Genomic DNA, 13,146 nt, shown 5'->3' on the forward strand with positions numbered 1-13,146 from the left:
AGAGTTGTGTTAGTTGCTGTGTACACGCTGCCTTTGGTTGCACAAAGCCACGCTGTAGACTCCAAACAGAGCCATCCACACACAGCTCTTGTATGGCCTCCTGCTGTCACCCCCTCTTCCTCCTCGTCTCTATCTTCCCATCTGCTGCTTCTCTTCCCCAGCTCATTTTAACATTAATCTCAAAGTTGTTACATTACAACAGGTAGTTAAAATAGGCCTTCATTCCCTAATTACATGGTCCAAAGCCATAATTCTAAAAGAAAAGCTCAACATCATAACATTAACTTTGTTCTTCTGAAATACTTTGAAAGCGCAATTAATTTTCTTCAGTTTTCTGACATTTTCTCCCTACATTTTAATGCAGGGTATTTATCTAGACACAGCAATGTAAGCTGTACTTCCTTAGCTGCTACTCCATTACAATGGAACATTCAGGGGCAGGAAGAACACCCAGGTGTCAGAGAACAGTTTTTGAGCCATTCCCAAGACACGTACCGCAATTAGCGTTCCTGTCCTTCAAACCCAGCTGAAGTTGTTCACAACAAAACTCTGGAGTTTAAACATAGGAAGACACACATCTGAAGTATTTGGAAAAAGAAAATCCCAAGCCAAAGCAAGTAGCCTTTCTTCTCCTATAAGCACACTCTCCTACCTTGTCTCCTCTTGGAACAAAAATGTCATTAACTATCTACCAAGACTGAATCAGTTGGTAAAATCAGTCGTAGTAGTAACAGTAGTAATAATAATAACTAATGCTACAACAACATGCCCATTGGCTCAGTTCTCCCTTCTCTTGTCTTATAGGTTGTGGAGGGACAAATGAGTATCTAAGCATGGAAGGCAAGCATTGAATAAAAAAAACTATCCCACACTTCACAAACCCAGAAATGGGGTTAGAGAAATCCCTTGGCATCAAACCTGTTAACTAACCACTGAGCAGGGATGTGCTTCCTGACACCCTGCATGAGGATTGTGGACACGGGGGGTTAGGAGGGGGTGGGTCACACCAAGTGGCAAGGCTTCTCCTTCTGGAAACAGCACCCGCCATTGCCGCTGCCAGGGACAGAGCACTGGGCTCTGATCCATCAGGATATTTCTTAAATTCTGAAGTTGTTTTTGAGGTCTCAAGACTAACCACCCTCCAGTACCAGCACACTGATACAATGCTACTCATGCAACCGTACTCTGGAAATTATGCCTTTATTTCCAAACACCGATTAATTCTTGAAAAGGAGGAAATTACTTTGGTTTCAGGTCTTTAACGTTCTTTTGTGTCAGACGTGAATGAAATTATGAAGTGCTGACCAATGGTTTTACTGAGTTAAAAGGAATACAGGAAATCTTTCTAAGTATGACTTCTCAGACTCAGGATATGTAGCAGTTAAACTCAGAATGTTCCAAATGTCTGAAGAACTGCAAAAACTCAAGTCATTCTAAGCCACTGTTTAATGTAATTTCCCATCCTACTTCAAATCTACCTGAACCTGCCCAAATTCATGCTTTACAAAAGAGTACAACTAAATTTTGCCAGAGCTCCACACTATATTCAAATACCATATCGACATGAAAACAAAATGTTTGTTCTCCAAATTAGTCAATCTTATACTTGGGCACACAGCATCATCTTTAGGGAATAGGGCAGCAATTTTTATATACACGGGACAGAGATTTTCAAGGAAGCTATAAAATACAGGGTTCTTGCCCCAAACAACCACAGTTGTTGGCAAAGGCAAAAAACTTTAGCTTATGTAAGGCTAATTATTTTGAATGCAGAATTTATTCCCCAAATGTGAAGTCACCCACATTACACATCCCATGTGCTACTGATACTGCTATAGGAAGTATAGATGTACAGAGAAACAAACTGAAGAAATACTATATGCTTACGTTATTAAATTATCTTTGCTCCAGCTCCACTTCCTGGCTCTCATGGCCTCTAGAAGGTTTTATATTCTAAATTCAATTCACTTACGGAGAACATTTAACGTCTGCACCAATCTTTCTTGTCCAAAACTTAAGGCTCCAATTTATTTCAAGGTCTATACTAGAAATCTTCTAACTTCTACGTGCCCTATCATCAGCTCTATCTGCAAAAAATGACCATTTGACCAAGTTTAATCAAATTGTAGCTTGATATATTCTAGCTTGTGACATATAACTTAATATACACTAACACAAAAATCAACCAAGATACTGCAGACAGAAAAAAAGTGCAAAGGCCTGACTATCACAACACAAATTTGCCTGCTTTTTCAAATTCAAAGCAGGGGACAGATTCTGGTGGGTTTTTTTTTCTTTTCTTCCTTAGATAAGCTCAGTTTCTATATATTTGGAAGAGAGGAAAAAAATAAAGTGCCTCCTTCATAGAAGTGACCTGTACATACATACACTTCCCCTCTGAGGTCCAGAAGGCAGTGTTAAATTTGTAGCTTGTTATCTCTACAGGAAAAAAAAAACCAACATCACTACTCCATAGCAGGAGAGAGAACCTTAATAAGTAGTTAACTACACATCTGTCTGTTTGGAAAACACTGAGATTAATACTGCAGGAACTGCAGTGCATGAACTGAGTTTTGAAACATCAGATGAATGAAAAACAGAGTAGTGGAAAAGCAAAGGTAGATGGCAATCGTATGAAAATGAATGAGAAGGAAAAGAGGGATGATAGTAATTAGAAAAAAAACCAAAACTCTGGATCTTGGGAAAGGATGGCAGAGCAGAAACGCCATTCAGAAAGGAAGCTTCACCAAACTCTTTGTATTGTGTTAGAATCCCACACGAATTACATTGGACAGAAAATATATAGGAGTCAATGTTTTTGGAAGGAAGCACAGTATTGCTGTACTGTCTGTCTGTACTGGATTGTGGCTAGGCTGAAATAAATCACGTGGGGAGGGAGCGGGAACAACAACAGAAAAACCACAACCAAAAAAAAATTAGAAATTTCCAGCAAATAGAACACCAGAATCTTGGAGGGGCAAAATAAAAAAGCCAACGTACAAAATGAGATAGAAAAAGCAAGGAACAAAAAAAGATAGCCTATGTAATGGGTTAGGCGTAGGAGGAAAAAAATGAGATTGAAAAAGCAAGGAACAAAAAAGCCTATGTAATGGGTTAGGCGTAGGAGGAAGATAACAATAGCCAGCTTTAAAATGGAATAGAACTATATATTGAATCAACTTAAATTTCTGGAATTCAATAAAAGATAACAAAAAGCTATTTCTGGGCATCCAGGAAGCAGCACTGGCTAAATAACAGCCAACACTCTCAACTTCATCAAGAAAAATACACTCCGAACAATCCTGTTTTCCTTCTGTAATGGAGCCACAGGTCCTAGGACACGTGAAGTACAAGATCCATCACGTATAAAGACCTAAGATGTAAACCAGTGTCAATTCTCATACTTAAAAGTAGGTCTTGAGTTTTTGTGTCTCAGCCCCTCTGCGGTGGCTGCACCGCACACGGTACATCTGATTGCACATACAAAGCAGATCTGGCAACAGCCAAACCCTGATGGCCACCTGAGGGAAGACAGATTTGCAAGGACAGAACTGCTCCGAGTCAAAACACACACAGTCCCCTGCCCAACTTCAAAGGCCCCCAAGAATCAGCCTGGCTGGTGACAAGAGAAAGAAGCTGAGGCGTTGGCCTTCAAGCTGTAGATCAGACATTGCCTTCTAGATCAAGCAAACAAGTTGCACACTCAACTTACACAGTTAAAAATAGTACTTAATGAGGTACTGTGATTACCAAGGTTTCGCTATGAATATAGCAAAAATGGTGTTTCATAAAATTTTTTATTGGCTTTGTGATTTCTAATAATTTTGCTAATTATAAAAATCATTGTCACGATGGAAGAGGTTATGTGCTAAATCTGCTAACTGCTATGAATATAGCAAAAATGGTGTTTTATAACATTTTTTATTGGCTTGGTGATTTTGCTAATTATAAAAATCATTGTCACAATGGAAGAGGTTATGTGCTAAATCTGCTAACGATACCAAGATAGCGAGGCTGAAATCATAATCATCACAGGAATAAAAGTCAAAATGGACTCAACAAACTGACCATATGATCTCAAGATAGAATTGCACTAAAGGCAAAAGCAAACCAGAAACAGTCAGCTGCACAATGAAGAGAACTGGAAAGCTGTATGTAGCTGTTATTCCAAAATAGTCTGTGGATCACCCTTCCTTCCAAGCAAGAAGTGAAGAAACAAACACACACGCTCTCTCCCTCGTGTCCTCTGGGGAAGGCATCAGAAGTCCAGCACTACCTGTCCTACCTCGGTCTTTCTTCACTATAATTAAGATAATGCTCCCATCCATAGAACCCTAGTATTGCAAGAGACTGTGAAGTTAATAACAGGTTAAACAACTTTCAGGTATCGTTTGGCTACAGTTTATCCTGTTCTGGGCAAGGGACTTGTCACATATTTTTAAAATAACTTTTTTCTATTATTCTTCCTATAAGCAATAATTGTTCAGTGAAGTACTGAGAACAACAGAAAGAGAAGAGAGAGTTTGGGGGGGAAAAACAGAAATTCCTCCAAAGACCAGCTTTAAAAGATTGCTTCAGATGTGCTTTATATGCAGAAGTGATAAAATCCTGTGTTCCCTCCTGTCTATACCTACCTCCTCAAGGCCATTTGGAACAAATAAAAGAATGTCTGCATTGCCAAGGAATGCTAAAGGTGCATCTTTAAAGAACAAAAGAAAAAAAACCCCAAACCACCAAGAAAAGTAGAAGGCAAATTTAGACAGCTCAGTGCTTACAATAGTTTCAGGGGGCAAAAAAAAATCTCCAAAGAACCCATCTTAATATTGCTCCCACCCAATTTATAAACAAGAAGGGGCGTACACTGAAGTATGTTATAACCTAAAACTTACACATCACTTCCACAGATGATAAATACCAGCTAAATAACATCTGAGGGACAAGAGGCAGGCAGTCATTGCCCCAGTGCTGCTGGGAACTGTCAGCACAATACTCCTGCTCAAAGGACACTCAAATAATTGTCCTCCAGAGTCACGTTATTAATTGGCATTTAACTTTGCCAAATGGAAGGTGCAGGATCGTTTCTCATCTGAAAAAATGTTAAGGTCCCAACGATATTCCCCTTCAGAAACCTGAAAGGCTAATGGGTGACAGGAAGAGAGCAGAGGGTGTACGTGTTAGATTCATTTTGGGGCACACACAGGGTCAGCACACACGGCGTGAGGACCTGCTGACTCTTCTGGAGGGCGTCAAACCCGCCTGGAGCACAGGATGGAGATGGCTAAAGGAAAAATCAGTAACTAACGATCAGCTGCTGCACCACCACACGGCCTTTTAGAAATACTGATGGACATGGAAACTTCTATCGAACGCGAGTACAAATAGGGAACAAAACACTAAATTTCACTGTTCTTACTTCCACTAATTACACACATACAGGAAAGCAGAAAGCTATTTCATTTCAAGTCACATAAATAGAAAGCTCTCGACTTTTAGAAGTTACACAGCCCCTCTGCAACAGTTTAAGTGTTAGATTTAGGAAGGATTCCTTTGCTGAAAACAAACATGGAGTAATTGATATACATAAAAGTGAATAAAATTAAGACAGGGCAATCAAAATATTTGGACTTTACATAATGGAAGTTTCTCCTATATCTAACACTGCACAAGGTATCTTGCACAATGAAAAGGTAAGCAGAAGTCCCTTACACTGCCTCGCTTTGCCAGAGAATCACCGTAGTCTGCTGGCAAAGTCCGCTTGCTGGACTTTTTCTGCTCATGTTCAACTGCATCTTCAATTATAGGCTCAAGCCTCATCTGGACAAACACCAAAGATTTGGATCAATTTCTTTTCATTATACAGTGAGGAAAGATCTTAAAAGCCTTTTAAAAATTTCTGAAATCTTTAGAAAACTGCATAGAACTCACTGATGTTTAAATAAAAAGAAAATGCAAAAACCTACTGAGGCTCTGGCCTTAAATTCAGCAATCTCCAAAATAAGCTCAAATTTGGCAGATAATTATATTCTAGATTCCCCCCTCCTTTTTTTTTTAATGCTTTTCAGCTGCAAGGTTTTTAGATCTGTACCAAAAGAATTGCTCTAGGGTTCAGTACAGTCAGTCACACAGTGTTCCATCATAGTCTGTTTTAATTCAAGTATCTAAATGAAAGTTTACTAAGCAAAATCTTAAAATTGAATGTTGCTGTTCACTGGACAAGTTTGTCAAGTAAAAAGCTTATCTTTGTGTTGAATTAATTCTTCCCCAACCCTTCCAAGACTGCAGCTAAGTTATATGCTGTCTCTATGTACTTTCTCCTCAGTAAGCAGATGCAATCCTATGTCCTTACCTCTGTAAGAACCGTGGTGTCGTATGAAGGTTGATACTTTTCTTTTTCATGCGCAGTTCGCTTTTCCATCTTTTCTCTGTCTGTTTTCTGTTTCCTGTCTGCTCCTTTTGGCTAAAAATGAACAGTTACGTGAACAAGAAACCAGGAGGAAAATGGCTTTATAACTGAAATCTGATCTCAGAAGTCAAGCATTAATATAAAGATGACCCTCATCTGCATGAGAGCTTCTGAGAGACTTATCAAGGATCTCTTTTCTACTGTTACCTTAAAAACTTTGATTTGACAACTGGCTGAATGCAGATGATCTGTATATTCTCCATTTTCAGTCTGTTTAAAAGTGTCAACCTGAATCCTAAATGGAACTCCTTTCTCTCCTCCGTGTTTCCGAGGGGTAAATTCAGTGCTGATACAATGTACCTAAAAAAATACCAACCACGGAACAAAAAGGACCCTCAGAAGTATTCTAGACATGGATTTTATTACATGTTACCAACATTGTATACATTTTCTAAGGACAAGTAACAAATGACCCAGCCTGAGGACCAAGCTGCATAACTCATCTTTCCTTCCTTTTCCTGCCCACATGCAAATAAAGCCCAAAACATTGTATTTGAGCTGACAGGGAAGAGGAGAAACAAGCGTGTCATCAAAACCTCTCCAAAAAGCAGAAATCATTATAGATTCTTATTAAATAACAACTTGATGGGTCTTAAGAAAAATGTATGTGGATGACAACTGTATCTATCATGAACACAGCAAAAACTTTGAGATACTGCTGTCCCACGCCTCATAGCTAGAATAAACTTCAGAGTTACTTGTAATAAGTATTACCAGAGCTACAGAAGGGCAATCACTGCAAGAGTTTTTAAACTGGGGTGAAATCACTGTATTTTGAAATATCCCCAACTTCCTGTAATAGTCAGCAGACTTTTTAATCGGTATGTAATTGCCTCAAGTGCTACATCAGCCTGAAGACTGGGTTTCTAAGTTAGAAGCAGCTCTAAAAAGACATTTAAGGAGAAAATCAGTGTAAGAAAAAGAGTTCTGATGAATCTCACTGGACAGCAATCCCTATTTTTTTCACTTCCTTATGGAATTTTAAGCCAGCCAAGCACCATGGGCAATAGCATTCCTTGCACTCTCAATGACCACAATACAATCTTTTTATTTCCTATGGCCATCAGTAACAGACAACCACAGACTGGAAACTGGGGCTTTAAGTGTAATAAGCACCGCTGTGTTCTCTAGCCTTTAGGATAAGGGAATTATCCTGGCACTTTAAGAATCAGTTGGACTTTCCCTCAAGTCTGTTATCACTTCTAAGGAAGTGCATCAACAAAAATATTCAGTAGTTTTTTTCACACTTCTTCAAGGAGACTACATTTTCGTACTTGTGTAAAAAAGGTCTTTGATTGCACCAGATCAAAGTTAATTTACTGACAATGTGGAATTTAACCTATTTTGGCAGCCTCAGTAAGAAACGCCCCTACCTCAAACTTTATACCTTTTCTTCGTAATAGAAACACATCTGAGACAAAAGTAAGCTACAAATTTCAATGCAAACCTGAATATTCTATCTAAATAATTTGCAGAGGAAGGATGTTCAATTGCCCTGAATATCAAATACATAAGTAATAAAAACCCTACTTCCTACTACAAGGAAACCTACTGACACAGTAAGAAACATCTTTGAATGTCTGATTTAAAACTATCTTTGTAGCACATTAATTTTCCTTTTGTATCCACAAGCCAAGCCTCTGCTGACATTCATCTCTAGGACAGTGGGTCTCTCAACTAAAAAAAATAAAAATAAAAAACAGTACTGGCAGTTATTTAAAGGGATATAAACTAATTCTAATACTCCGTCTAACTAAATATTTTAACCATGGCAGCTTTCTGCAGAGAGATTTCTGAAAGCCTTTTCTTTAAATTGTTTTTAAAAGATGCTTGCATAAATTGAAATCAAGTTGAGAAATTTAATTAGGAACCCTTATAGAACTAACTGCTGCTCTGAACCTGTGTGGTGTTTTGTGCTCTTTTTAACAAAGCGAGTATTCAGTGTCTATCCCGCAAATGAGAAATCAAGAAGCTTCACAGTGCAAATACACAACAGTTTGCAACCTGAAAGGCACCAAACACAAACATCCAGTCAAGGAAAGTTTCAAACCTGAATAAAAGCAGATGTACATTTTGTTGGATCCCACAAAAATTCAACTGCATTGAGCTGGCTTGGATTTGTCTTGATATCAATAACTCCAACAGACATTGGAATATCTATATTAAAGTAAGTAGTATATATTTTAAAATAATCATATTCCAAGAAAACACTCAAAATACATTTTTTATCATCAAAAAACACAGTTAGGGTGAAAAAAGATAAGTTTTGGTAGTTTGACCATAAACCCATAAACAATTCCTCAGGACTAACTTGAAGAAACTTAGTACTCAACATACAAAGTTTTGGGGTTTTTTTCAATTCCCCTCCTCCCTCTCCCACCCACTCACAGCTTATGCAACAAAAATTATAAAGTTACGGAAAATAAAGAAAATGGAGACTGTCACTTCCAAAGTCTACTAGAGAAAACTTTTTTCTGTGTTCTCCTAATTACTGTAAAATTTAGTAATTGAAATTAGAAAGATTCCTAAGTGGAATTTCAAAGGTAGCTGAGTTGCTATCTTACTTCCGCAGCATTTAAAGCTTTTAAAGGAATGTGGAAGTGCTAAGAACATTTATATTCAAAATACACACTATGACAAAGCAGCACACAGAAAACTGGCCTGTGCTTTTTCAGCAGCCCTGGCTTAAAACGTGACCGCAATCAATTTAAATTTGGAAATTGAATTTCATACAGCAGCAACAGACAGAAACAATTATACCTAAGTCGAGAAGTCTGTCCCCAGGGCGGTTCCACTTCCAACCTTCTAGCTGCTGGTGCTCTGTATATTGCAACCTTCTGTCATGGAACACAACTCTTATAATACTCTAACAAAGAAGAAAACAAGCATCCGATGAGCCACAAAGTTACTGTATGTTTAGAAACAGCCTTGAGATGAATCAGCCAAAATAGCCACAGTGCTGATAAATACATATTTACAGCAAAAAAAAAAATTGCAAACATCAGTATCCCAAAATATTCCAGAACACAGAAATAAAATTGAGCAGCTGGAGATATTTGAAAATGAGGTAGAAATGCAAAAGAGAATTTTATCTGATTGCATATTCCAATTGTCACCATGAATTAGGTGAAGCGAACCAAGCAACACTGACAGCACAGTCTCAACACTGTGTAGGCAGCACCAACTTATTTCAGAAAACAAACACAAAAGAATTCATTTATTCAGAAAAGCAGTGAATATAGACTGACCATTTTTTTCACTGGGAATTCTGTGAACTTTCATAGAAAATTTTAAGAAATAAAATGCAATTTGTTATACAGAGGGGGAAGAATATCGTATATAGGAATTGCTACTGAACAACAAAATTTAGACAAATCTGCCTCATTTTTTTCCCATTAAGTCTTAAGGTCTTACTTTTATTAAAAGCGGATAAAAGTGTCCAAAAAACCCAAGAACTTTTAAATGAAGTGTCTCTTTAGGATACATTGCATTTCCGTGGTTATATTTCAAAGACAACAGAAAGCACATGTAAGTGTGTGTGCACACGCAGACACATGTACATACACAGCGCTGCTTTTTCACTGCAAACTGGCAAATCTGGAACTTGCCAATATCCGCAGCCACCTGCACCAACGTTAAATCTTTCCTTGTTAAACTGTGGGCTTTTTTGAAATGGAAAGTTTGTTGATGCAGCATTACAATGTCCTGCTATGATCAAATTCACTTCTTTAAACTTCTACTCCGCTTTTTCCTATTCTCCCGACCAAATGGCTCATTATCAATAAAGGAGCCTAGAAAATTACAGCAGAGAGACACCCCAAAGCTACAAGGAAATAGCACCTAAGGGGGCAAAACAGTCACCATGCTTATTACTGCAAGCCAACATACCAGTTGTAAAAAGTTTAATTACAGACCTCACAAATCTCAGTTTTATGTTTGTGCTTACGCTTCTTGAAATTATCTCTGAACATGCATCCCACAGACAAATAAGAACAAGGCAAAAGAATACACAATCCAGCCAAAGTTCAAAAATTATATAGCCCAAAGTTGACAGGAAAACACTCTGCCTCCCACTTTCAAGTTTCTCCCTTCTTTCCCAATAGCTGAGTAAGATTTTTAAGGGAATTTGGTAACATTGTTAGATGCTTCTAAGAAAAATCCAAACCTCTCCCCTTCACCAGTTCTTTTAATAATTTGTACCATGAATTGAGCATTTTTCAGTCTGCCTCATTTCTCATACTTCACACACCACGAACTGCTCAATGAGCAGTAAAATTAGTGAGATCTGTTTTCCTATGGGTATGTCTCTGATATCACACTGTTGCAAAAACCACAGGTTGGCTCTATGTGTGTTCCACACCACCAATTAAGAAAAACCTTCATAATACCTCCACTTCTCTCTAAATGATCCTCTAGTTTCCTTCCACATCTTCCAATCACTTGAAGTGGACAATGTAATGGCTCAGATGTTGGATACAAATCTGTAGATAACTAGGTATCTTAAGCTTTGCATAAAATAATTTGGGCTTCAGTACACACAAGTACTCTATGCATTAGACATACATATTCATACTTTTAATATCACTGATCCATGCTATTTCTGAAAAAGCATCTAGTGACAGCAGGAAAAAAAAGTATTCCATAAAATGTACAGTCTCTAGATTGGATTTCTCTCAGCTAACTTTAGGTATCTACATTTGAGATCACTGTTACCACAGCTTCCTTTTACTCAGCAGAAAGTGGAGTAAATTCTCCATTTAGTGGAGATTTATCTCATCTCACGCTGATCAGACAGCAGAGGTCATAAAGGGTACATGAAGTGACCAGCTCACCTTTAGCTATCTAAAAGTCACATGGAATGAACCCATCATGGTACATAAATGGGGAAACACATTATGTGTGTATTCTTTTAATTTGTAATAAACCTGAAACAACAAAACTAGGCATTAGGTTTTCCTACGCAACCGGCAGAGTCTGTTAGCAACGCTGGCTAAAGAGCTTCACCTTCACCAGTTTGCCATTGATCTCTGGGATGTCTCCAGCTTTCCGATTATCCAACATCCGGATCTCATAGGACTGACCTTGAAAGAGAAAAAAGAAATGGTATCAGTACAAGAGTCAGAGCAGAAAGCTATTTGCTGTTTAATGCACCTGAATTAGCTGTTGGATCACAGCACACACAAATACTGGTACCCGAAACTTCTGCTGAAGAGAATTTTATAAAAAGGTTCACTTCACAGTACAGGAATTAATGGAACAAAATGGTCCCTTTGGTCCCTTTAAAACTACAGATACTTTCAAAGTTTAAGTATTTAATTTTACATGAAGTGTAAGTACCTCTTTTTTAATTTTTTTTTTCCCCGAAGAAAAACATTTCAAAGCTGAATTCCTCTATTTATTGAAACTGATGAAAGGCAACATACTGAGAACCACAGAGTGGTCTCCCAAAACAAACCCTTGCAGGGTTTTTGTGCTTTCCATACAACATCCATACTGCTCTCCCATGTTTACTTTTGTCCATGTACCCGTTAGCCTTTGTATAATTTTTAGGCTTTGTATGATCTTAGAAATAAGCCTTTAAAAGAGCCAGTTACTGGGAAATCCAAACAGGTATGCGTGAACCTATCTTTCCAGTGAATTACATGAACTGTTGTGCTTCAAAAAAGACAAAGCCTTCTATTTGAACAACAGGGGGTTTTTTTGTTCCAAGGTGAGCAGCACATATTCCTCTGCAAAAATCACATTTCCCTAATTAAAATATAGGACAAAATAGATTTCAAGAGGTTCACTGAGATCAAGGGCAGTACATTCACTACCTTCTACATTACCCTCCAAACTACCTTTACGCTCTAGTGTATACTACATTTAAAAGACATTTATTGACTTGTCCTACAAGGTGGAAGTTCAGCTGTCATTCCCCTCTGAATGAGCAAGTGATTACCTCTGCTCCTTCCACTGTTTCATAGACTGAGGTTACTATGGACCATTTGGTGGCGTTTTTTTTTTGCACATTTATGTATATTCTCTACACACGTACAGGATTTCTTTACCCAGCAGCATTTGATCACTGATATGATCATTGATGACATAAAGCCATGTAAAAATTAAATTAGCCTAGTGCAGCTGGATAAAGCAGCAGGTCATTTCTCCTCCTATATTTAACATGGGGGAACTTTTTTCCTCTTAGAGAGATTTGTTCAATTACCAGTATTCTTTTACTCACACAGATATAACATATGTAAACCCATCTGCATTTAAAAACTTTTTTTTTAAATCTAGCACTACTAATAAAACTTTTGCAAGTATTCTCTGTTCTCTCTCATTTTGTAATTTTTTTTTGGAGGGTTGGGGGAAGGCTAAATTACGCTTGCTTGCTCAACATGTGTTTTATAGGTACACAGTAATATTAAGACTGATGATTTGATGAAAGTAAAAATCAAGGAATAACCCAACTCAAAGATGAGAAAATAGCACAGGAAGTTTTCAACACAACAGGATTGAATCATTCCATTCTGGAGTTTGAGACACATAACTGCTCTGAAAGTGTGAAAAGCACCACAGCACTGATTTTAGTCACCTCTGTATGAAACCTATGTATATGCTGCTTTCCTGAAGAGTAGTCACATGAGCAAGGCAACATAAGGCGCTAGGAATTTCTACTGCCCACCACTTAACAGTGGAAC

The 13,146-nt window shown here is 37.9% G+C and overlaps 1 protein-coding gene across 3 annotated transcripts in view; it reads right to left on the bottom strand.

The window, feature by feature from the left end:
• The window catches only part of UBP1 (upstream binding protein 1 (LBP-1a)), a 40,201-nt gene that overhangs the window by 10,671 nt on the left and 16,384 nt on the right, over nt 1-13,146 (bottom strand). For 2 of the 3 annotated variants that reach the window (XM_014941695.1, XM_014941693.1), the window contains exons 3-8: nt 11,468-11,544; nt 9,224-9,329; nt 8,514-8,620; nt 6,611-6,763; nt 6,347-6,457; nt 5,707-5,814 (exon numbers count right to left, since the gene is read on the bottom strand). In XM_014941695.1, coding sequence (XP_014797181.1) covers nt 5,707-5,814; nt 6,347-6,457; nt 6,611-6,763; nt 8,514-8,620; nt 9,224-9,329; nt 11,468-11,544 — 662 coding nt within the window. The remainder of the gene's footprint in view (nt 1-5,706; nt 5,815-6,346; nt 6,458-6,610; nt 6,764-8,513; nt 8,621-9,223; nt 9,330-11,467; nt 11,545-13,146) is intronic. The other variant, XM_014941700.1, reaches the window with a different exon arrangement.

The sequence above is a fragment of the Calidris pugnax genome, unplaced genomic scaffold, assembly GCF_001431845.1.
Source record: "Calidris pugnax isolate Ruff unplaced genomic scaffold, ASM143184v1 scaffold23, whole genome shotgun sequence".
Taxonomy (NCBI): domain Eukaryota; kingdom Metazoa; phylum Chordata; class Aves; order Charadriiformes; family Scolopacidae; genus Calidris; species Calidris pugnax.